Source organism: Cygnus atratus, chromosome 9, assembly GCF_013377495.2.
Source record: "Cygnus atratus isolate AKBS03 ecotype Queensland, Australia chromosome 9, CAtr_DNAZoo_HiC_assembly, whole genome shotgun sequence".
NCBI classification, from domain to species: domain Eukaryota; kingdom Metazoa; phylum Chordata; class Aves; order Anseriformes; family Anatidae; genus Cygnus; species Cygnus atratus.
In genome coordinates, this window is record NC_066370.1 from 1,820,925 (window position 1) to 1,847,102 (window position 26,178).

At 37.0% G+C, this 26,178-nt stretch overlaps 1 protein-coding gene across 2 annotated transcripts in view; it reads left to right on the forward strand.

Annotated features, from left to right (window-relative positions):
- SLC9A9 (solute carrier family 9 member A9) overlaps positions 1 to 26,178 on the forward strand; it is a 216,164-nt gene that overhangs the window by 65,917 nt on the left and 124,069 nt on the right. For both annotated transcript variants that reach the window (XM_035544998.2, XM_035545004.2), the window contains exons 7-9: positions 14,213 to 14,351; positions 15,194 to 15,299; positions 25,644 to 25,732. In XM_035544998.2, the coding sequence (XP_035400891.1) occupies positions 14,213 to 14,351; positions 15,194 to 15,299; positions 25,644 to 25,732 (334 nt within the window). The remainder of the gene's footprint in view (positions 1 to 14,212; positions 14,352 to 15,193; positions 15,300 to 25,643; positions 25,733 to 26,178) is intronic.

Below are 26,178 nucleotides of genomic sequence, written 5' to 3' on the forward strand. Positions count from 1 at the left end.
TAGTGGAACTTAGTGCATCATACTAAAACGGTAAATCAATGGAATCTTTATGAATCCAGAAGCAAAAATTATGTTTGGTTGCCTATCATTTCTGTGAGATTTTCCAGAGTGCATTGGATCAAGTCCACAGATAATAAGCAGAGATCTTAATTTTAAACAAAGGGAGATCTTACTTAACTATTTTAAACTTGCAGTTGAGAAATAGTTCAAAATAAGCTGCATGTCCAAAAACCTTAGCATATGTACTTCTGAATAATATATTCTTAAGCAAGAATTCACATTTAATATATTTGGTGTAAGGTCTATTTGATTAAGGGATTTGCAATATGTTCAAGGAACTGCATCATGTTTTTTTTTTGTTTGCTTTTTTTTTTTTTTTTTTTAGGATTCAATTATTCAAACTATTTTCAAAATTCCAATTATCTTTTAGATTGTTTTTCAAGAGTGGCGCATGTTCATGTAGCACTGTTTAAATTTCGCTTATTTCAAACTACTGGGGATAGGGAAATAAATATGATACCAACAGTTTTGAGAGAAATATCCCTGGAGATAGAAGCCAGACACATGGCATGTCTGTTCTAGTATTTCTCTTCTAGCTATAATCCTTAAGGAAAAAATAGTTTTTGTGATTGTGATTGACTTAGAGTTTGGGACTGAAATTCTATCCACATCATCTTCATTGCCTAACTGATGATTCCTCCCCCTTGTTTAATTTTATCGTGAGTGAGTCTGAGTAATGCTCCACAGTAAAGGGTATTTGCAGTTTTCATAGTCAACACTGACTTAACTCTTGAGTACAACAATTTTCACAAGCTTCCACAGCCACGTCTCTGTTGTTCTCAGCAGCCCCAAGCTGCTGAAACAACCCAGTGAGGTTGTGGACACCCAGGTACAATTCAGAATAGCTTCAGCCAAAGTAGTCTTTTGCAGCTCCCAGGCAAGGAGAAAAGGAAAAAGCTTGATGCAAAGCTGCCTTTCAGTGTCTGCATCCAGCCCATGTTCCATACTCTATCAGACTAGACAGTCAGTCTCTAAACTAAACTTTCTTGCTCATGCTTTGGACAATTAATTCCTGCTTTGGAAGATAAAAGTCCATACTGTGATTTTTTTTTCTTCACTTTGAAATAAGTCCAGAGCTGTTCCTTTATCTCTTTCTCAGAAATTCTATCCTTAAATGCTTTTTTCTCTAAAGTAACTTAAATGGACTATACCTAACCAATATAGTGTAGTTTTCCAGTGCCTGGCTATAAGTGCGTCTGTTGGGACTTGCTGAATCCAACCTTCCTTGCAGTGCACTTTCCCATGATTTTGTTTTAATATTCTGTGTCTAATATTAAATGTATAGCAGTGATTTTAAAGAACTTCAGGATACAGAGTGATAAGACAACAAGTAATAAGTTTGCAATTTGAAAATTTGTACCATGGCTTGGGTTTTTCTTTCTTTTTATAAGCTGTAAGTACCAGAATATTAGTATTATCAGAAAGGTAAATGAGAAGAGCTTCAAGTCCATCTTGTTCCTATAGGAATATTACTGTCATTCTCAATGCGAGGCTGACCAGCTTTTGTAGCAAGTGAAGTGTCTTTCCCTAAGGTAAGTTTTTTTCTGTTCATTTGCTATATTTAGATTGGAACCAGAGACCTACAATTCAAAATATCCCTAAATACCTATTCTCAGCTCCACTATGTCAAGAAGACAAAACATGTAACATGTTTTGTTTTTGACATTGTTACTGCCAACACTAGAGCATGCAGTTCACATCTGGATTTATTTTAGACTTTCTCATGATAACAGCTGCATTTCTTGTCTTCACTTGGATACATTTTTTAAAATGAAAATTGCCATGGCAACAACTGCAACCATTTATTATAAAGCAACAGAAGTGGAACTAATATTTGTGAGAGAAGCTCTGTTATCAAGATAGTATTTCATTCAGACAACACCAGAGTCATTTTTCCCTAGCCTTTCCTTTTTTTTTTTTTTAAAGAAAAATTTAGAAAATATTTTCAATAATGAAATGTAGGTGGGATTGGACAGCTCAGGCGATTATAAAGATTTTCTTCTTTAGATTACTGGCTCATCTCAAATCCAGATTATCAAGAGCCAAAAATTTTCATCTGTTTGGTGGGGGCTTGAAAAAAATTGTTAGGGTACCGAGATTTGAAAATCATTCCCATAACAGCTATGTTCTCAGCTGAAACACAGAGACAGCAAACTGAGTATACATGAAGGGTGTGTCTTCACTGACGGAAAAAGGATGTGACCCATCCTTGAAACAAGCTAATATCTTACACAATGAAAAAATTCATAGGCAGTTTGCAATACTAACACAAAATAGTTCAAAATGAGCTATCCTTCAAGATTTTCCTTCATATCATTTGCAACCTACTGGGCTACCCAAGGTAACAATGTACTATTTCCCCTATTAAAATGTGGCTAATGAGGGCAGTTTTGTGCCAGCCTCAAGGTACATGTTGTTCCAAGTCAGGATTGAGGTGTAGCCATTCAGCATATGGCCCAGGTACTTTAGGAATCACATAGGCCATTTTCTTTATGCTTCCAACACTTCTTAGAACATTAAATCACTTTTTAAAATCTCCACAAGAATCTGGGTAGATCAACAAACTGTATCCCAGATGTTGAAAATATACATGAAATCTAAAGCTGTTTTCCTATTTAGATCCCTTCAAACAATGATAAAATGTGGCTTGTAAGCACAGACTGAAAGGTGACCACATACCACAATGTGGACACATACCAAAGAACATTTTTCTTATTTCTTACGCTTTAGAGAGTCTTAGGTGGGAGAGGAGGACCATGCTAAAACTGAAAAGAATTTTAGATAGACTTTCAGATAACTTTCACTCTATTTTTTATGGGCTTTAACATAATTTATCTTCCTCAGTTGTATTCCGCACCAGGCCCCTGAATGCACTACTCTTTTCACAAGTTGCTAAAGATGCTCAAGTTGTGTGAAGGGAGACTGAGGGCTCTTTTCTTAATCTCGTACAGGATCTCTTACATTCTGGAAGTAAAAAAGCCCAAGGTTGTTGGTAGGCCAGAAATTTGGCGGAGGACTTTGGTACTGACAATAGACTATCCAGCCACTCTAGCAACTACATGCATCCTCTAAAAGCAGATGTAGCTCTGTCTGGGATATAATATTTTAATCAAAAACAGTAGCTTACAAGACCTCTTAACAGACAAGAAGTACCATATTTCACTGACTATTTACAGAACTCTGGGGTTTTTTTGAACACACATTGTCATGTAGTCCTGCTTCATTAAATTACTTTTGTGCCATGGACAGCTTATTTCAGGGAGGTAACATAGAGGAAAAACAGAGGAAAAAGAATAAAATTATTTCTGTGGTGCCTAAGGTAAATTTACCAAAGCAAATTTACCCCCAAAGAATGGGGTTCTTTCCTGTTTTGGTGCAAAGAGGAGAGAATGAGTGAAAGAACAGGCTATTTGTTTTCTTCAAGATGAGGAGCTCTGGGTACTTACAACTTCCTTGCTCTGTCTCTGGGAGCTGAGTAATTTACAGGCAGGCCTCCTGTGAATCTGGAGTGCTGTCTTGAGAGCACAAATGGGACACACCACACTTAAACACATCAGGATCTTCATAAGCAGAGGCCACAGAAAAGAAAAACTCTTTGAATATTGAATAAGAATTTATCACATAAGTTCCTTCATTGATCAGCTAGCAAGCTGACATTGCCTCTCCACCCCTTCATTTGGATTCATTCCAGGGGATTTCCAGGTTGCTACAAGATTATAGTACAGCATAATACTGTTTAACCACCTAGCTCTCAGGGAGAAGTTGATTTAAACCCCAGAGGAGAGTGATGCGAGTAGGACTGTGTGTTTGTGGAGGACAAGGACTAGATATTCTTAAAAATGGAAAGTTGTTATTCATCCCTCAGCATTTTACAAGGCAGATAGCTGTAGTGAGTTCTGCTACAATGTTATGACGCTGAGTCAAACTCTAAATGAAGGAAGTATTGTCTGAAATAAAATATACATCACTTTCTTTTATTTCAGTTTTAAGCTTCTCCTGAGCAAAACTATGGGCTGTATGATTCTGAGAAATAAAATTATGGTTCAGTAAGGGTTTAGCGCAAACTGTGTCCCCAAAAGCTCTACTAGTTGCCCACAGGGGCAAAGGATTTATCATGGCTAGTCAGCCTCCTTGAAATGTTTCATAAAGTGTTTGGGTCAAATTCTACTTTTTTATGACTCCAGTGCAAATCTGGAACGATTGCACTGAATCAGTGGAGTTACTTCAGATGTTCATCATTGTAAAAGCAGTTTGAGGCAGTTTCTCATCCAGAGTGTTCAAGCAGAATGACAGTAAATCACAGTCATTTAATAGTAATCTGCTGCAGCATTCTAACGTGTATCACTCAGTGCAGGCAACCATCAGGCAGTATCATTTTACCAACAGGAAGGTAGAATTCAATTGACATAGATGAATATCGCATTTATTTGCATTAATGCCATCACCGTAAAAGGCAAGGGTAGTTCAATGGCTCCAGTGTCTCATTCTGGAGTTATCCCAATAATTTTAGTACAAGGGGAGGGTTAATTAAAACTACCCATCCGGTCAGCAATCACCTCCCGTGCTTCTTACAGACATATCAGTCAGCATCTTGTTAGCTCTGATGTTTTATTCTTTGTGCTCCAGGTGTATAGAGTAAAATAAGTCCCATAGTATCACCTTTTGCCACTTTTGTAAAAATAAAACTGATCTGTGGATAGAATTAGACCTCCAAGAGGACATTAAACTCTTTGCCCTACACTCATGGAACATTTGCAATTACACTTGAATTCAATTTTTGTCTTTCAAATGAGAAATACCATTTTCAGTGAATATCCTTATTTCATGAACACATCACACTGGACTAATATAAGAACTGTCACATAAATTGAAGGTTGTATAAATGTTTCTGATAAATATTTATCAACTCTGCTTTAAGTAAATAGTGGCGAATGGTTCACAGGCAAAAAACTGAAGGATAATACAAAGATGAAGAATGATATAATAAAGAAGAATAATATAAAGGTGATAAGAAAGAAAGGTCCAAGCACATAAGAAGAAAGCAAGTGCTGTTCCTTATTTTACTATTAGATAAATAAAAATCGTTAAATCATTTAAACAAGTTTGGATGGTTGGGTCTAGAGATGTGAAAGCTGAGAGTGGACAGCAGCTATTTTAAGTCAGGTGTCAGTAGTAAGGAGGCAAAAAGGTAGTCTAGGGTCATGGACAAATGTTAGTAGAAGTGTTAATTCATACACCACGTTTAATTCCCTTAATGGCACAATATATCTCTTCAAATTTTTAGTTTCTCTTTTTGTTTTTTATCATTGTCATCTTGTTCAGGAAACAATTTCATTTGACGCACCTCCTGGGGATTAGTGCCTGGATGTCTGAGAATGCCTTCACAAAGTATGAAGTACTTTTATTCTTTTTATTTTTTATTTTTTTATTTTTTATTTTTTCCAGCCATTCATGTCTGGTTGTTTAAGTAGCATGGTGGAGCAGAATTGTTTCAAATACCACATAGGACTGTATTTATTTCAGTTTCTCCAGAAACTGTTTGGAGGATTTTTCCTTGTTCTTTTTTTCTTGTTAACTCAGAGGGTTGGCGGTTTGATACATCCCTGGTTAGTAACTTTTACAGTCGTGTTTTCTGCAGTTAATGCAGTAAGTCTGCAGTTAATGCAGAAAAACTGCACAGTTTTTACAGTACTGTTATAATTTGTAAATTCTATTTTGCTTGGGCGTAAGTTATTACAGAGAATGCAAGGCAGAAGAGAAATCCAGCTCTTCATATTAATACATTAATAATTTATATTTACATATTTATGTTCCTTGGACATTGATTCTTTGTTTCTACTTTCTTCCCACTACAAGCATCTTTACAGCTGCCACTCAGAGCTCCCTAAATGTGAGGTCACCCTTCAGGTCGCTTTAGATACACAAGCCATTTCTCTTTTTGCTACGTTTGAAAACAATGGAAGTTAAACACTGAGGTGGATTACGTTAGTGATACCCAAATGAGAAATAATCACAGTTGCAGGCACAGAAGTTTCTAAATTATGTGCTTTTTGATATGATCAGCTCATAAGTAAGGACAGTGGTAACAGCGTAATGCAGAATACAGCACATCCCGTCACAGATGAACCACTATGAGCCATCTGTTTTCTGCTGATGTGCTTCATTCCTCTCAAAGATATGGGGCAGGCTTTTGGGAACAGAGTTGTCACTGCAAAATGACTGTGATATTTTCAAAAAGATGTATGAAAATTAGACATTTAGAAGCAATAGCTGTCATTTAAGAAAGAAACATTCCTATACCAAGCCTCAGATAAATGCTAACATATTTTACTATTAAAGCCTTAGTTTGATTTTACAAAGAATTATGTCAGGGTTGCAGTTTATCAGGATTTCTTTCTATTAAAGGTAAAAAGAAGGCAGCATTTACCTAGGACAAGGTAATGAAAATGTTAGGACTCCTGTACATATATGATATGCCATATTGTGTATACCTCAGAACACTAAGTGTAGGAGAAGTACATATACACTTCTTGTGGAAAGAGAAGGGAAAACTTGGTAAGGAAGATTTAAGACACAGCTGAGCTAGGGGTTCGGCATGTTTTCCTCTCATTTTGAGAGGAAAAACTACTCCAAAAAAGGTAGATTTTAGAATATTAGTGATCAGGACACTGCCACCTTTGCTGAAAAGATTAGTGTGCTGTTCTGAATCCATGGGGGTGTATCTGGTTCCTCACCTTTATCATGTCTTCCAGACACAATAACTCTTTTACAGGCTTCATACTTTATATGTACGTGACTCAGTTATAAAAACGTGTTGTTTGTATCCAGTGCTTATGAGAAGAGAAGCAAAAATTTAATTCACTTGGAATTTAGTTTAGAAAACTACAAGAATTGAAGAATACTGTGGCACAACATGTTCAAAGGCACCGATTTCAGTATAAGGAACATAATTTGTGTGCCTGGGGTACTTAGAAATTTATGCCCTACTTTAATTTTTCTACTGCACCATGCCTTAATGAGTATAAATGTCAGGTTTCACAAACAGTACATCCTGTTTCTCAGATGTACACGGGTAAAGAACCCCCCTACTAGTTGAGATATGGCTTTGGACTTGAAATTGTTCAGTCTGCAAGCCCATTAGGGTATTACTCATCATCAAAACTGTAATCTCACATCTCCTTTCTATGTGTCTGTAGTGACTACAAGTCTGTAGGGACCTAGTTCTGAACAGGATTAGAGGGTGGGGGAGTTCTCAGCACTTCTGTCAGGAGGAGCTTGCAGAGGTCTTCTTGGGCACCATGACACTGGGTTCAATCCCATCAAGGTGGGTGAGCTACCAGCTCCTTTAAAGGTGAAGGTGGTGGAACTTTCAGGGCAGGATCACCATGATAAAGAGATGGTACCCATGACTCTCTAAGGGTGCAAGAGGCTCCCTAAGGGTAATGGCTAGGGAGGCAGTGGAGATGGAGGGAGAATGACAGGTTTTCTGCAGCCCCTGATGTTTGAGGGCAGATGAAAACTAAGATGTGCATTAGGGAATGTCTACCCAGAACAAGACAAACTACTCATTATTTGCTCCAGATATACTGCCAGTTGCTGCTCTGTGTCAGCTCAGGCCTGAACAAAGAAGAAAACTGAAATACTTACCAGTGTAGAAAATATTTGTCAGTAGCTGCCAAAAATGACTCCTGATGAGCTAAGCTGACTTCTGACTTCCCAAGTTAAGGGACAGAGTCACTCAAATTCTGCAGCTGCTTTATAATAATACTGATGAATTTACTAAGCTATGCAGTTAAATCTGGTCTGAAAATGCCTTGTGTCATTTAAAAAGAAGATTGAATCTATCAGTAACTCTAGATATTTTATGCTAAGTGAAAATTTAGCAGAGAGACTGAATTCCTTCTTCATTTTCATGCAGATGTTGCATTTCCTCATAAATGGGAAAACTTATGTTTTCCATAAACTCTATGACAGTTTTACCTTTCTAGCATGCCTTGTGCTTTGACATCTGCCATCAGCTAGCCACTTTGGAATTGATAACAAATCTACTTTAAGAAAGGTTTCTATAAACAGTAAAATCCCTATGTTCTACAACAGAAAGTGTTAGTTTGGTTTGAATTAATCAAAACAAGAAGTCCAATAACAGCTCATAAAGTCTAGAAAAGCCTAGAAAGGAACAAAGGTAAGGACAGGAAAGAGAGGAAAAAAATATTCCATTACACAGAGAAAATGTAATAGAGTGTAATTCCTTCTATAAGGTAGATTCTTAAATAGCTGCTAGACCTTCTTCTAGACTTAAAACCAATAGAACTACTAACAGTGTGCTAAAACCAGATTGCGAGTGGAATATAACCATGATATGATGTACTGCCAAGAATAAAGTTTTGGACATCCAGATTTGGATGTCACTGCAATATTTTGGACATTCAGATTTGGATGCAACTGCAACTTTTTTTGCAGTACTTATAAGTATATAAATAGAAAGTCCAAATTTCTGTGAACTCCACACTTCTGGAGCCTTAATCTTCTGAACATTCACAAATATTGTCAGGAATAAATTCCAGGGAGACAGATTTCTTTACAATGAAGGATGAACATAGACTCATCTATGTTCTTCTAATGCACCTTCTGTGCGTGGACTTTGTTTACCAAACACCATTCCAAATATGTCTGAAAAATGCAGTAAGTTTGGTTTTGGAAGTTGTCATCTAGAGGATCTCCATATATTTGCCTCAATCTACTGTTACAATAGGTTGGTTTTGCAAGTCCTAAAGGCTTCCTGCAGCAGTGTGCCACTTCTTTCCTTTCCCTTAATCATCTGCAAAGCTTGTCTCTACTTCACAGATGCTTTTATTGGCTTAGCATACTCACATCCCAATCTTATCTCATTTGTTTTCATTTTTATAGTTCATCTACTTACTATTACTGTGCAAGGAGCTATTTTATGAGGCAACCCGGAAGCCTTTACCAACCTAAAACTTGCCAAGAGAAGGTGTAGGTGTCTAGTGGTATACATGCACTTTCACATCGAGCTTCTGGTTCAAACACTTGCCTTTTGGGAAAATTACAGTTCTGTGCTTCGGGCTTTCTTCCAACACTTTTAGGAAAATCATATAGTTAAAAAGTTTAGAGAGAACAGAAATTGTTCAGTTCACTCCACTTCTCTGAAAACTCCAAGTTTTCTAACACAGTAGAGTGACCTATCTTTATCTGTATAAATATAATGTTAGGAAAGAAGAACATTCTTTCCATCTTAAAAACAACCTTGAACTCTGTCATAAAATGGCCTATTTTGTTTTTCTTAATTAGCAGCTGATAAAATCACCATGTAGTTCTATAGTTATTTATCACCTGAGGGAAATCCCTCTCACTCTGTGAAGGTATTTTAAGGAAATTTTATCTGATGTTTCTGTATATTCAACATGATTTTATTTTTAACATTGTCCCTGATTCTCTTCTGTGCAGTATTATGTAGCACATATCAGTACAGCAAATAGGAAAAAGGCCACTGGGCAATAGGAAGCCCTTTGACCTAGCAAGTGGAAAAAAATCTTTTTCTGAAGATCATAAGCTTTTTGCTTTCATGTTGGTCAAATAAACAGATGAAGGAAGAAAGGAATAAGTTTATCTACTAGTTATTTCTAATCACTGATTCCACATCATTCTATCAGAAATCTTCTACAGTTTGCACATATTTTTATTCTGATCCTTGCATGCCTTTTTTTCCAGCATATCATCTTTTTTTAAAACTCATCTAATACATGTGTTGCATCACTTTGGCTTTTATCAAAACCAAGGATCTTTGTGCTGTTCTGTTAGTTACAACTTATTAACACCTCTCTATTTGATGCTGCCATGCCAGCCCGAGGCACGTCAGGCCTTGACAGGGGCCAAAGGCAGGATACAAGATTTAACCTCATATACAGATTTTTCCTCATAAAGCTTTCATGACTTCTTGAAAAACCTTTGCTCTAATCCTAAATACATTCAATTTTTTTTAAGTAAAATACTATCATTTAAATGAAATTATATTCAGAGATTCACAGACTATTTCGCAATTCACAGACTGGAAAAAATTGCAGCAAGAAAAGCATATTACGAGTAAATAAGATATTTCTTGAGAATATTGGGATGTAAAAACTAATCAATTAAGATGTAAATTGAAACATGGCTATACTCTTCCTACTACAACAGCACTTAAAATTCTACTTGCCATGGAAACTTTTAGTATTATATCTCTATACAACCCTATAGAAAGAACCATTCACCATCCTGAGGTTTCATCCTAAAATGATCTTAACAGGTCATGGAGGGAAGAAGCAGAATGATCTGTGTGGTATAAATGGCACAAGCTGTAAATCCTTCTTTTTGTCTCAAGCAAAAGCTATGATCATAACTTACACTTTATTGTCTAAATAAATATTGCCTATATTTCCATTTTGAAAGCTGTGAAAACACTTGACCCTGTCCATTGATATTTGGTCAAGGAAGCACAGAAGAACTGAGTAGAAAAAGGGATCCATGAAATAGGTTTCTAATACAGGAGGTACTAGCTAATCCTTATAAGAACCAGTAGGATAGTAGGGACTGGGGGAGGTGTTTGTGAGATATGTCTATCAAGCACTCACTGAGGACCTAACAAAAATCTTTCACTCTGTCCCTCAATTGTTTCTCACTATAGGTGGTCAATAAAGCATATCTTTGACATTAGTTCTGTTCAGTTATCAAACTCTGAAGACAGTTTTCTATTGTATGTATTTTTAGGATTTCCTAAATCCAATGTTGATACAAACTTATCTAAACACACAATTTTTTAGTTATACTAGTTTAACAATTAGAAAACCCCTAATATTAAAAAACTAAATGCAATTTAAAATTTAATATCAAAGTTTCACACACTGCTTGATAATGAACTGAGATCACCCCCTTTTGCAACAGGCACAGAGAGCAGACTAACAGCAACAGTGAGCCATGCCAGCATCTTTCTTGAATTGCTCTCTGAGGAGCAGTCAGAAGAGTAGAGGCTCTCTAAGTTTAATTATGTTTCTCTCCAGTGTTAAACTTTGAAATTTTGCTTTTAGATCAAATAATTGACTTGGCAGGAAGTACTGGAATAAACAGTATAAAACTGTGTTCTGTTTATGTGTAGCTCATAAAGGAAAACTATCAGGTAAATTAGTATGTATTTTGGATGCTTAAAATATAGCTAAAATATAGTATTAAAGAAGAAACATTCAGAAAAGGAAATAATAAATTTAGTTCAGAATAATACAAAATGAAAAATAGAACTAAATACTCTTTGAACTGTAGGAAATTGGTATATGGGAAACCTTAGTTCTGAAAAGATTTATAGCAGAAACCGTAGTTGGCATAATGAGCATATGTTGTGTTATGGAGGTTAAAAAAAAATACCATGTTTTTGGGGGAGCGTATTGAGTAGAAAAATTTCCCATTGAGAATGAGTCACTCCATATTAGTTGCTGAAATAACTACATCAAGAATAGGATGTTTTCTTCTAGCTGTCTCTACACCTGAAAGCTGTTGGTAAATTGTAACCCTGACTGGTATTAACAAAGTCAACTTCTCTTGCCTTGAGGTTAACGTACATAATAATAAATAAATAAATAAAAGTCAATTAATGGCAATAGCTGAAATTTGACTAGTAAACTTTCTCTCCATGTCAATACTTTTTTTTGGTTGTTTTACTTTTTATTACTGAGCATTCTTTTCTGAGGACAGAGCCCATCAATATAATTGAATGGTTTTGCTTTATTTTAGGATGTGGTCAGGTCGACCTCCCTAAATTCACCACTCAATGCTTGTGAGTAGTGAATTCAGAGCACCTGTGACACAAATGATCAATTCCTGATTTATAATTCATTAAGCAATATATAGTAAGAGCTGCAGGCACTGTATACTTATTTGAGTTAAATAAAAGAGATCCAAGTGTCTGCTTTACTGTCAAGACATGCCTAAAGTTTTAGATCTAGCATTTCTGGTTACACTACTAAAAATTTTCAACTCTAACTAACTAACTAAACTGAAGCCCTCCTTAAGCATACAAAATACGCTTAGCAGATTAGTTTATAGAATCACAGAATTATAGAATGATTTGGGTTGGAAGGGACCTCAAAGCCCACCCAGTCCAAACACCCTGCCATGGGCAGGGACACCTCCTACCAGCCCAGGCTGCCCAAAGCCCCATCCAGCCTGGCCTTGAGCACTGCCAGGGATGGGGCACCCACAGCTTGCCTGGGCCAGGGCCTCACCACCCTCTGAATGTAGAATTTCTTCCTTAGAGATAATCTAAATTTTCCCTCCTTTGCTTGAAGTTCGTTACCCCTTGTCCTATTGCTATACATCCTGGCAAAGAGCTTTTCCACATCTTTCTTGTAAGACTCCTTTAAGTATTGGAAGGACGCTAAAATATAACATATAAGGTCCAGAGAGCCTTCTCTTCTCTAGGATAAACATAATTGCACAGTATCACTACAGATAGGATTTCCTTTGACAGAGATACCTATTCCGTCCATTTAGCAAATATATCTGTGGTTTAATATAGTTCTTTATTTCCTATGAGGTCTAAAACAACAAATATTCAATAGGGCAGAGAAGACAAACATTTCAAGAGTCATTTGAAGGCAAGAAAAGCAAAGAATTATAACTGACCCTTGGTCTAAGAATAGGGTCAAAGAGAGTCACAGCTGAAAGAGGACTGAAAACTCAGAGAGCAGCATTTTGTCAAATAGCATTTCCTCTGGGAACAGTATTTTGTGTAGTTATATTAATAGCACTTTCCAGTATGAATCATCTCACTAGTTTTGTGCTGGTGCTGATCAGCATAACTAGAGATACCAGATTTTGGTGCTTAGTGATTTCCATTCTAGTATTTACCTCCCATATTTAGTGGTGCTTCACCATATGTTTCAGAATCCTTGTGCCTTTTTTACAGATTGAAAGCATGATGTCTGTTTTCACTTGTCTTCATATTATTTGCAGATTCCTAAATTAATGTAACTGTTTAGAAAATCCTCCATAAAGAGCTATGTCTCTAAGTCTTAACTCCAGATGGAAGACATCATACTGCTGGGACCACATACTTAATATGCAAGAGCTTAAAATATTCAAAACATTTTAAAAATTCTAAATTTTTAATGCTTAAAATACCAACCATTTTCCAGCAACCCAAGCTACATTCTGGAATCCAGTGCCAAGCTCAGTACATTTTCTTTCACAACAAACATAAAAGGCCTACAGTACTGAATGCAACAGAACCACAAAAATCTGAAATGTTGCTTAATTAGTGTTTAGGAGGCTTAGGGTTATTGTGTATCTGTTAAGTTTAATGGCTCCAGAAGCAAAAAAAGGCATATATATTTGGTATTTCTAGGGCAATAACTGGCTAGTGGCAAATACTAATCCTGAAATTCTCAGAAATGTTTTAAGTGCACAATCTCCCCTTCGGTGACATCATTTCCCATTCAGAAATACTCTTAATGGTTGTGCTCAGAGGTGGGACATGGGAGATGACCTCTGACAACTTCAGCAGTTTCTTCCTGTGGGACAACATTCATTCTGTCCTCAAGGCTTCCTATTGTTGAGTTCTTGATATGCTTTCAGTTGTATTTATGAAGGGTTACACCAAGAAGGGAACTACTAGGTGGTTTATGACAAGATTGCTGCTGCAGATTCGGTACCTACTGTGATTTGTATCACCCATTTGAGCCTCAGCTATAAAGCTGCAGTTTTTATCAGGAATATTTGTGAATATATAACTGTACCGAAAACATATGGTCAATAAATAATTCAAAGTTATCTATCTTCCCTGCACATTTCTTATACACCTACCACCTATTAATGTTTAGTCGGCCTGGAAACAATATTCTTTATGGCACTTCTTGTACAAAAATGTTTACTGACTGGCAGCAGACTATTGATTTCCATTGTGATACCTTGAAAATAAACTGCTTCCCACCCCAGTCTCCATCTGCTTTGCCTTCCCATCTGCTATCAGCACCAAGAAGCCTTGTTTTGCATTTTGAGTCCCTAGAAATGTCTATTTACAGTTAGTGATTCCAGTATCATAATAATGTGTTTGTATTCATTATTCCCTTTTCTCTCCCTCTCCCCAATCCCTTTGTTTTCTTTTCAGCTCTATATCCATTTACAGTCCTAAGGAGAATCCTAATGCGTTTGATGCTGCTGCTTTCTTCCAGTCAGTGGGAAATTTCCTGGGGATCTTTGCTGGATCATTTGCTATGGGATCTTCTTATGCTGTTGTCACAGCTTTAATATCCTTCATGGGTTGTTTTCAGAGAGAACATCTATATATATGTATCGTATCTGAACATGACCATCTTTACTTTGAGCTTGAACCTTTTCACTGTCGACTCAAGACTTTGCAAACAGTTAAGTCATGAACTGACAAGACATTTAATTTGTCAGAATCCACAAAGACCTCAAACAAGCCTATTTCCAAATTTTATGCAAATCTATTTTAACATTAGGCAAGACTTTGGTCTTTACTGTTTGTAAATAGTGAGATATTGATGTTTTGACATGTTTTGAGGTTCAAGTGTGAACGTATGAACTACATGAACTTAATTATGAACTACAGACTAGCAGCAATCACAGAAAAATGCAAGGCAAACTCCAGCCTACAAAGGAAGACAGTCAGTCTACCTAAAACAGAAACAAAAGGCATATCTGTTGCCCTGCACTTTTTTTGTGTTATACAGTTCTTCATGTAAAATACTATGAAGAATGAAGAGCAGCTATTTTCATCTTTCTTGCATTGATGAAAATGTAAAACAAATGCCTATCAATACAGAACTGGACAAAATGAGCTTCTTTCCTCTATTTCTGGGGAAATAATATAAAATGCAACCAATTAAGCATTGGTTCAAAAACCACAGAAGCACTTCAAATAGCAGACTTGCACAATTCACTCATTTAAAACCTGTGCTGGACTTTCCTCTTTGAGATAATTTAGAAGTTGTGCAGTTTTTCCTGAATTTCCTTGTATAGATGGGGGAGGGAGGTGTCTTTTTTTCTTTTTTTTTTTCCCTGTTTGTGGACAATTTAAGCTTATAAAATAGTTGGTTTTTACTTTTCCTTAGCAACCTTTCAGCACCTGACAAAATTTACAAAGCTGTGTGAGTTCCCCATGCTGGAGACAGGTCTGTTTTTCCTCCTATCTTGGAGCGCCTTCTTATCAGCAGAAGCTGCTGGTCTCACAGGTAAGTGTAGCATTTTATTGAATAAAAGGAGTTTTATAATATGCCTCTAGTGTGGGAAAATGGCATATTTATTTTGGGCATGACATCTTATCATCGTGTATAAAGCTTCTAAAAGCCAGTTGCTGCATTGGAGGTTGTTTCATCTCTAAAAACAAATTTGTAGGGACATTGAATGGTTCTTCCAAAGACTTATTAAAGGAGGCTAAATTCCCCAGTCTTCTTTCCTATCCACCTACATTTTCCCAGCACTCTCTGTCCCACTATTAATCCCACTATTTGTTGCCCACCTATAGAGCAACAGAGCAATAGATGACAGTAAGCATGAGGAACAAAATATACAGTGCTGTGTGACTGTCATGGCCAGTGAGCTCCTCTTCCTACACTTCCTGTCCGGGTCCCTCCTCCTGTTTCCCCACCCTCAATGCTAAAATGGAGGACAGGGTCATCCTCACCTTTGCCAGTGGGGTGCAGCCACCTCTGGATTTTTCTGAAAAATAAATCATCTTGTTCAATGTGCCTATGTAAACACCTTTTGCAACTGGAGAGAGGTACATTCAGGTCCCAGTGAAAAGTAAAAAGATACATATGTTCTGATTGTTCTAAATTCTAAATTTGTATAGTTTACCCAGGTAACAATCTATTGTGTAGAGTGATTTGAAAGAACAAACTTCATAATAGCTTCATCATTTTAATGTTCTTGAAGCTGTCACCTCTAATTAGTGGCATGAAAAGTCAGGGGAAGAAAACTGCTTAATGGAGTGTTAATGCAGCCCATGCTGTTTTGTTTGCAAAACTGTTCAAAGCTTCTGAAGTTGAGTTATATTTCCACTCACTTCTATGGAGCCAGCATGTTACTTTTTTAGTATTAATACACAATTAAAATGATTTTTGAATTAGTATTAACACCTGCATCTTCTGACATCTTTGCCTTATTAAATATATAATTCTGTGTCCTGCTTCCTGACAAAATCTTCAAGCTAATGAATACAAAGAGGGGCACATGAACTGAACAAAAGTGTAGTATTCTGTCTCATGGAGAAAATCTGTCCATTTTGTTTCTTTGTGCTTAATGGCTCTTTAAAATGTGATGCCATTACTAAAAATCACCAAAGACGTATGATAACCTCTTGCCTTCAACTGAAGGTAATGATTTTCTAAATCACTGACTTCCCAAGGAAAGATGTTTTAAAATACATTCCAAGCTGAGAACAAGGATCCTATGTTACATCAAGGACCAAATGCATAATCTCTAAATTTAAACATTATACCCAAAAAGTGGATTTGTAAGGGAAATACCAATATCTTTTAAAGCCCCAGGTCCTTCGCCAAAGGTAATTTCCATTTCTTGGGCACAGGAGCAGACTACATAGGCAGCAAAAAATAATTGTCATATGCCTTTTTTGCATACTGCAAATGAGATGACAGACAGTGCAGTCTCTTCTGTTAGTCACTCTGAAGAGTGTTCCATTTTTCCTTACTTTTGCAACATATAAAATATCTGAAATGAAAGACTTACTGAATCCCACAGATGGTTTTTATGCTAGCCTTGGAAAGGAATTTTAAACGGACAGAGGAAGAGCCAGAGAAAGAGAGTGGAATGAAAGTCAAGATTCAACTAATGGGAAAAATAGAAAATTATAGGGAAATTTAGCTATTTCATATAAATAAAAGAATTGGTATAGGCTTATAAAACAGATTTGCTCTGCCAATACAGAAATTGCAAGGAAAACATGCAAGACCTTTTAGATCTGTCACTAGCCTTTTTTCAGGGATGTGTTCTGAGTTTCAGCTGGAAAATGTTTAATTACACTGTTGTAAGGAGGCAAAGTTTAATCTTGAGAGTTTTATCAATTAGGTCTTTGTTGTTTAGTTTCTGTGAAAGGTTTTTGTCAGAAGCTGTTAGAGTGAAAAAACCTCAAGGAGCCTTTGTTGTAGCTTCATAAGCTCAAAGCAATGTTTTCTAAATATACTGACATTCTTAATGCTGTGTTAACATCACAGTTTAGAGTGGATATTTTTAGTTGTTTGGTTTAACCAGTTTTGATTTAATATTCTCTCAATCTAATCTGAAATAGCTCTAAATCTCCTCCATTAGTAGTATGATTTTAAACTTCCAAGACAAAAAAATTTCAGCTGAATTAGGTTCTGTTGGATGTATAGATTTCAGAGGTGGCTCTTGCAGAAGGGGAGAAGCTTGTTGTCCTTCAGAACACACTGAGCTTGTACTTCATATGGTATCTTTTCCAGTCTTTTCCAGATTACTTGTTTTGCTCTTTACCTTACTTAATGCATATATCATCTGGTTCTACAGTCAAGTGTGCCTGACCTCAACAGCAATCATTAGAATTAAGAGAACATCATAGCCATGGAATGGCTGTGCTCTACTACCCCATTCAATGAACTGAATTCCTAGGTTAAAATCTTTGACTTCAGCAGACTCGCTTCAAAAATTAATCCATTGTATATCATTTACACATATATTCATATTCATTTCCTTGCATATTGTATTTGCTCTACTCATTCCTTCTGAACAAACTTCAAAAGATTAACACAGACATCAGTATTTCCCTGTAGCTACTAAGTAATGTAATCTCAAATTAATTTTATTCTTGTAATGCTTTCCGCACGATCTCTTCAATCACTATGCACCTTTGCAAGTCTAATACAGAAGTATGTCATAATTTATAAACAAAGGACTATACTGTGTTTTGTGTAGGTATAGTGGGTGGTAGATCTCACTGTTGGACTTGTGGATTTATTTTTTTTTAATGTGAAAGGGCAGTAGTACAGGGCAATATTTTATACAAAATTTATTCCTCTTCCTCAAGATATCCCATGATATATAACACATAATATGTGAATCTGACCCTTGTTGAAAAATGGATACAATCAAACCAGCAAAACAAAATGCAAATCTGGGATGACTACACAATTATTGTTAAACAGATAACTACGGTTCATAAATTAATATAATCATTATTAATCTTATAGCTATAACATCAAGCTTTAACATATGCATGATAAATTGATTCTTACACAGTAGAATCTAATTTGTGCATTTTCTGATTTGCCCTGAAGTGTATCATTCCTGACTGCTAAGTTGTAATAGCAGAGTACTATAGTAAGGTCAGTGTTAATAAAGCTGCATTCATTTCCAAACTTCATTACAGAGTACTTACTAAAAAGCTATGAAAAAAAAATCATAAAAAAAATAAACTAAACATTTGGCAAAACAAGTGAGGGAAGTACATCTTGCATTTATTAATTGCTTATTCTCTTGCTTTCTAATTGATAAAATTTGCTAATTTTTAAGTGATCATTCAGTCATTAGTCTGTGAAAGATTCCATGAAATGCATGGGTATGTAACATTCACCTCAGCTAGGCCCTCTGTATTTGCAGGTGTTTGAACTAAGCAGACATTCAAACAGCGGTTGATATATCATTCAAATACATGTATGTATCCATTTCATGCATACTTCAAAGTAATTTATCAGTGCAAAAGCATCAAAATTATGGCCAACTACTCTACTTTCCTAGTGAAAAGCGTCTCCTGAGCAGGTGTAAGAGATGCTGAATAAATTATGTCGATCCTAAAAGAAGGGTTTCTTCAAACCTTTTCAGCCTCTGATTTAAATACCAGAGACCTGTACTATGAAGCTAGTAAAGACAAGTCTTGAAGGAAGAAATCTGGCAGGAGATCATCCTTGTTCCCTGACTGGTTTTCAGAACTCAACCCAAAATGATAGTTTTCTAGTCATTATGAATTAAATAGTTTGTGGTAACAAATTATTGCTGCTTATTCATCCCCAGCAATTCTTTTCCGAACATTTCATGATATGTCTGACATGTGCTTTCTTATTTTGGGCCTCATACAGGAGCACAGTCTACCCAGTGATGAAGGGTTTTCTCCAAATATAAATAAGAAAATTATTTGTGACTGATGTACCTAGGACTAGTCCAAAGAATACTCCAAAGATCTGGTCTACCACTGGGGCAGTTTTGTGCTACCTGTTGCATTTGGGACATAGCAAGAACAAATGCACCAACTCCCAGTTCCTTTAATACTGCTGAAAAAGTGAATTAATCCCTATAGCTGTTCACTGCTTCCATCTGTTTGCTGTGATTTGTCTAGGATCAGTCATGTACTTCACTGCTTTATTGAACTGCTGGGACCAGTTCTTCTTCTTATATCCCTCTCAGAAGAGATCAAAACATTTCTTTCTCTCTGCAGTTGAGTGTAAGCACAGTGCAGTTTGGTACCTGACTGTCTTTAGTTCACTGGCCTGACATTATTCCATGAAAGGACATTATTCCAGGCTTTAAATTCTCAACTTTGTAGTTTTCTTTCCTTATTCATATGTAACGTGTCGTGTTGTGTCATACACATAAGTAGGTAGACTCCGTGCAGTAACAAGGGAGAGGGCATAGCTTGGCTTCTAGGTCAAAAGGAAAGAAACTTCTTCAGTTCTCTCAAGCTACAGTTTTGCCACTCCTAGGAGGAAAAGATGAAATTTGGGTCTAATTAGGAAAGCAGGCTCTTCATGCTTAGGAAGATGGCATTTGCACCACAGTGCAGAGACAGATGACAACCGGGAAAGTTTGACACTAATTACTAACCCATTACTTGTCTGCAGGAAATCAGAGATGGCCCTGCATGATCTTTGTGGTATTCTAAGAAAGAGAATGTCAGGAATGAATCCTGTACTTCTGAGGATGTTCTAGACATCCTTTGCTGAAATAAATGCTAAATCCAATACTCTGTGCAGTTTTAGTTAAACCATTCGCCCTTGCAACAGTGTCACTTGACCAGACTACGGACATACTTCAGGCTCTGCTTCGGTCTGGCTCACATGGTGCTGCTGTAGGTACACCCTTTTAAAACAGTAAGCGAAGAGGAGAAAGACATTTGTTGTTGAAGTACCTATTCTAGCACAGCATGAGGCTGAGACTGATGATCAGTTGCATAAAATCAGACTAGTAACTCTTAGCTGAGGGTAAGTATCCATGTTAATTTGTGGTATTATTGCTAGTCAATAGTGTTAGGATAAACAGAAAAAACACTCCTGGCATGTCTAGAATAAAACCTGGCATGTCTCACCACGTTGAAGTTCAGGTCTCACTTGAAGTAGACAAGGCCAGTATCAAATCTAATTTCTCAAATGAGGACCTGAAAATTTCCCTCAGCTCTGTCTTTTGTTCTTTTCTGTCACTCCAACATAAAATAAACATAAGAATTACAAAGATGAGAGTTCCATGAGCAAAGCACCAACTCTGGTTCTGCGTTGGTGTAGGTTTAAGAAAACGATTAGCCACACTTCTTATCCATGGTGAAAACAGACTGAATAGGGTTGATGTTGCTATTGGATTTATAGCCTTATTACTTTGATGAAGAAGACAATGTCTCACTTCCTGTCACTCACAGATGCAGTCTGCACTGGTGTTGTGGTTTAACCTGGTCGGCACCTAAACACCACAGAGCTGTTTGCTCACCCTCCCCCCTCCCTCTCTGGGATGGGGGAGAGAAACAGGAAAGTGAAGTCTGTGGGTTGAGATAAAGACAGTTTATTAAGACAGGAAAATAATAATAATAATAATAATAATAGTACTAATAATAATAACGTGTACGAAACAAGTGATGCACGATACAATTGCTCACCACCTGCTGACCGATGCCCAGCCTATCCCCGAGCAGCCAGCCCCCCCACCCCGGCTAGCCACCCCTATATATTGTTTAGCATGACGTCAGATGGTATGGAATACCCCTTTGGCCATTTCGGGTCAGCTATCCCGGGTCTGTCCCCTCCCAGCTCCTGCTGCACCCCCAGCCTGCCCACTGGCAGGACAGAGGGAGAAGCTGAAAAGTCCTTGGCTTGGTGTAAGCACTGCTCTACAACAATTAAAACATCAGCATGTTATCAACACTCATCTCATCCTAATCCAAAACATAGCACCCCACCAGCTACTAGGAGGAAAATTAACTCTATCCTAACTGAAACCAGGACAACTGATATATGCCCAATGGGCTCTGTGGAGATATTCTGACATAATTCCATGAATTCCATTCCATTCTGACCATATTCCATGTTGTTTGATTTAAATAAGTTCTCTATTTTCCAGTTCTCACTGTCCTCTTTTCCCACATTTCACCCTTTGATGCAAGATTGGGTCATCTGTTGTACTGTGGCATGTGCAGCACGCTGGGCATCCCTACATCCCTGAAGCTCTGGAATGCTTCAAAGTTGGGGTGAAATCCAGTCAGTCTGCCTTTTTGAAAGAAGTTCTACATTTCATCCAGTAATTTACTCTTTTGTTTCCCCAGAAGTTAGAGTGTTGTTTTATTTGTATTTTTTTTCTAAATTCTTACTTTTACCATTAAAAGACCTGACAACTGGAGACACAATCTAAGTTTTTTCTCTCAGATTAGCAAGTTCTGAAGTTTAAATTGTAGCCAGTCACTTTGGTTTTCATTAAAAGCACCCCCTAGACATGCTGCCCTTCTCTGACAAAGTACAGATTTTTTTCCCATTTTAGCAGAAGATATAAGTTACTCCTTTGTCCTTCCTATATTATCTAGCTTTTATCCTATCAAGGATTTCAACAAGTATTCAGCAAAACTAACAGTAAGTTCTCTAATTACATTAACAACTAACAAGTTATTTCTCTGTTACGTAGGAAACAAAAAATCAAGTGAAATGGTAGGCTTTTATACCTAATGAAACCTTTTCAAAAAGATTAAGCTTCAGCTGAAACTTCACTAGTGACTATCAACCTTGTATTGTTATGTTTCTCATTCTTATATCAAGTGAAAATTTTCAGTAACTTTATCTATAGAGAGACAAGCAGCTATATTGCACTCAACAGCTGATTACCCATTTAATCTCTAAGCTTTTCCTGTTCACATTGTGTTCAGCAATTGTAGTACTAAGTCTCTCAGCAATAGCTAACTTTGCCACTTAAAAATTGAAATAATAAAACAATACGAAAAAGTGAGCTAATCTACAGCACCCTGAAATTACAGCTTTGATTGCTAAAGACTGGTAAAAGGGACTGTCTCACTTTATCTGCCTCACTGCACCTAATAAATAAGTTCTGTTTACAGTTCCAGAATTATCATGTTTATTCTTATCTATTTCTCTGTGAAAAAAAGCAAAAATTTAACAACCTAATTTATATGCCATATTGTATTTTGCAACCCAGCTAATGTCAAAATTCAGCTTTAATAGTCTTAGAAAGAAATCCATACTTCATCCCATTTTTTCCTTCTACCTAAAAAGTTCCATATTTGCCTGTTTAGGTGCTGCTCTCCTCTTTCTTAAGTAGTTGCATTAGCATGTAATTGGTCGTTAGTCTTAAGTAATCATTTTTAAGGAAATGCATTACAATTTTCTGCAAGCTTTTTAATGAAGCATTCATTTTGAAAGACATGGCTGGTACATATTAAGCCTCCAATTGTAGCGATTGAAATATTCCACCTCATTCCCTGGGAAACAGGGTTTCTGGTTTCTACACTTGCATAATTACACGGTTCAGATCATTTATTCCTATTGTAAAATCAGATTTAGGCCATTTTATTCCTTATGTCACTCAGTTCTCTTGCTACCAATAATTAACAGTTTCTTAGCAGTCAAAAAGCATTGTATAATCATAGTTGAATTTACTAGTCAATTTAAAAATGCAAGACTTGGCATGACGATGATTCATGTAGAAGAAAGTAAATCACAAACTCTTATCTCCATTCCGATTACTGAGCCTGGAGCTAGTGATACTTAGCAACATTACTGATTAGGTATGTTTTTTTTAACTCAGATTTCATTGTTTGAGCATCCCATTACATATTTTAATGCCTTGAGAAATGATAAACTCTCCAGATTACTTCTTCACAATAAAACACAGTTACTAAGAAAAAAGACATATTTAGAAGAACAATTATGCCTCAATAAAAACATGAACTTTCTGGAACATATTTAGTCAGTGACAATCTCACCACTACCCATATTATTTACTGCAAAGAAAAGCCTTAGTGAAGTTAGAAAAAATATATATATCGATATATATTGTGGATGCTCCATCCCCAGAGTTTAAGACCAGGTTGGATGAGGCCCTGGCATCCCTGCCCATGGGAGGAGGAGTGGAACTAGATGGTCTTTAAGGTCCTTTCCAACCCGATCCATTCAATGATTCTATGATCAAAACAGGCACAAGAAAATAAATATTATAAAACAAAGACAGCAGTTTAAACTCAGTGGAATATCTGTTGGCTGCAGAGCCTGTGTTCTGTAGGAAATGGACCAGTAAATAAATAGAAAGAGAACCCAGAAGCAAAGAAAATGTCCAAGCTGCTTTGTGGGAGAGAAAAAAAAAATATTTGCTTTCTCATTTTTTTCACTTATTTCTTGTGCTAAATACATATCAGTGTCTTGTTCCTCCATACTTTTATTTCCATCAAGGGCATATTAATGCCAGGCCTCAGTTCTTCCCAGAAACAAGAGACGCTTGCAAATAAAGACAGTTGGATCTTGTTGGACAGCACTTCCATGGTTAGCAATCCAAAGAGAGTCAGAAACTTGAGAAAGATCTGGTAAGGTAGTAATGGCAAAGTGGTGTGTGTCGGTGTGCTTTTCCCCTGCACGCATATTCCCACAAGTGAAATAGTTTTAGCATTATCTAAATTTTTACTTTTTCATGTTTCCTTATCTCTGCTTTGCTTTAGGGGAGGAGGAGATTTCACCCAGAGAGCCACAGAGGCCCTCTTGCTAAAATTCAAATACTTGGAGGTTTGGATAAGACTGTTAAAGGACCTGTCAAGGCACCAGCACTTCCACCTGATGCTTGTTCAGAACATTACTACCCTTCGTCCCCTGTGGCTGTGTTAAGCCTGGCCTACTTCTTTTAATCCTTTTGAAGTAGCAGATTGTTTTTTATCAGTTTTGCTGTACTGAAGCCTGCAGCACTGTAGATTTTGTCCCCCTTACTGAGCTCCTTCCGGCTGGTCTTCATAAATTCAGGAGAGTCACCGTCTTGGAGAAGCTGAGAGAAGCTTTTCCCAGTTTCAAGTCCAGGCCTGAAGGCACAGAACTGATTATTTTCCCAATTCTGAGAATTGGGAAGCCTTTTGCTTCCAGTAGAATTGATGTATATGATTCAGTTCATGATAGTTTAACCCAATGAAAGCCTAGAAAGCTGTTACACGGTCACATTGCAATGATGAATATCACCCAACCCTGGGCTGGTATATTTGTGCTTGCTTTGATGCCTCAATGAGTTTTCTAGGATTCGCTAATGTTATTTCAGTACACGTCAGCAGCCTATGAGCTAAAAATTACCTAACAAGTCGCAGAGCAGTCCAGGAGGAATCAGAACTGTAATGCCAATTAGGACATGTTGTACATCTTAGACAGGAGGCAGCAAGTGGAAGGGCTGAAAGGCGTAAGAACTAAAGCACCGTGGGATGAATGGCAGAAAACTGCCTGTCTGTGAGCCCTGGAGATCACAGGCATGCTGTGACCACACTGCAAGCTGGCTTTGTACAGAACCAGTGGATGCTGAGGAGGTGTGTGTCTAGAAACCAAGCAGAACTTGTTTGCTCTTCATACTTCAGGAAATGTGGGTGGAGGTTTTCAGGGAAATGATGATTGGAATGGACATCAACAAGCCCTGAGCTGTTGTGTAAGTAACTATCAATGTAAACATGCCCGGAGTTTAAGAAAAACACAGAGCTTTCTTCCTCATGAGCATTTGCATATGATCACTGGTGGACACTTTTATTTTATTTTCTGTTTTCTTTCTGTGTGAGTTTCTTCTGCTTGGTCTATGTCCAGAGCTGACAGAAAATTGCAGTTACAATCATATCAGCTACTCTAATTACAATATGGCATTGCAGTGATGTTACTCAACGGTTCTAGTGAGTTAGAGGCACGGTCAGGTCTGGGGAGAAAGTATTTAAAAATGAGAAATTATTTTTTTCCTTTCCTATTCAGTCTCTGCCAAAATTTTCATATAGTCTGAAGTCCTTCATATTACAATTATTTTAGTCCTGCCTAATTGTCAGGTTATGGTCAGATGTTAGCACATATTAATTCAAACAAATTTTACTATGCTCCCAGGCCAAAGGCACAGCAGTGGAAATGTTATGAATGCATGATGCCAGCTAGAAGATTCAAGACCTCTATGGTTTTTAACAAAGAAAAACTTCTAGTTTATTTGAAAGATGCTCTTATGAAACATATCTTACAGTTCTTTTGTTACCAAATGCTTTTAACAGTCTAATTAGGTTTATTATGCAGCTCTTTGAAAGACCTAGGAAGAAAATAGAAGCAGCTAACTGTCTTTTCTTTGAATTTCAGGTATCGTTGCAGTCCTTTTCTGTGGAGTCACGCAGGCCCACTATACCTACAACAATCTGTCATCAGATTCCAGGATGAGAACTAAACAGGTAGGGCATGGAAATAACTGACTTTATGTCTTCAACTGGTACAAGGAATAGACAGACATACTAGAACATAGCTGGATGGGATTCCATTAATGCAAATGAAAAGGCCCGTGACTTCATTAGGGGGAAGATGAGATTTTGCCAGGAAAACAGTAACAATTCTCTGGCCAAAGAAGAAATATATTCTTCCTAAGAGACCCAAAATGTCAATCACGGAGATGAAGAGTAAGGAGATAATAGTTTACATCAGTTTCCAAAAAAAAAATTCTGCAAGGTTAAAGAAATCCAAGAGCTCTGGTAAACAGGAAAGAAGTGGTCTGAGAGAGTAGATCCATATGGACTTTTAAAAGGGGACTGTAGAAACAGTCCAGATTGTCCAGCCCCCACACTTGAGCAATGACATCATTTTATTTCTATCTCATTAAAAATCTGATATAATTATAGAGATT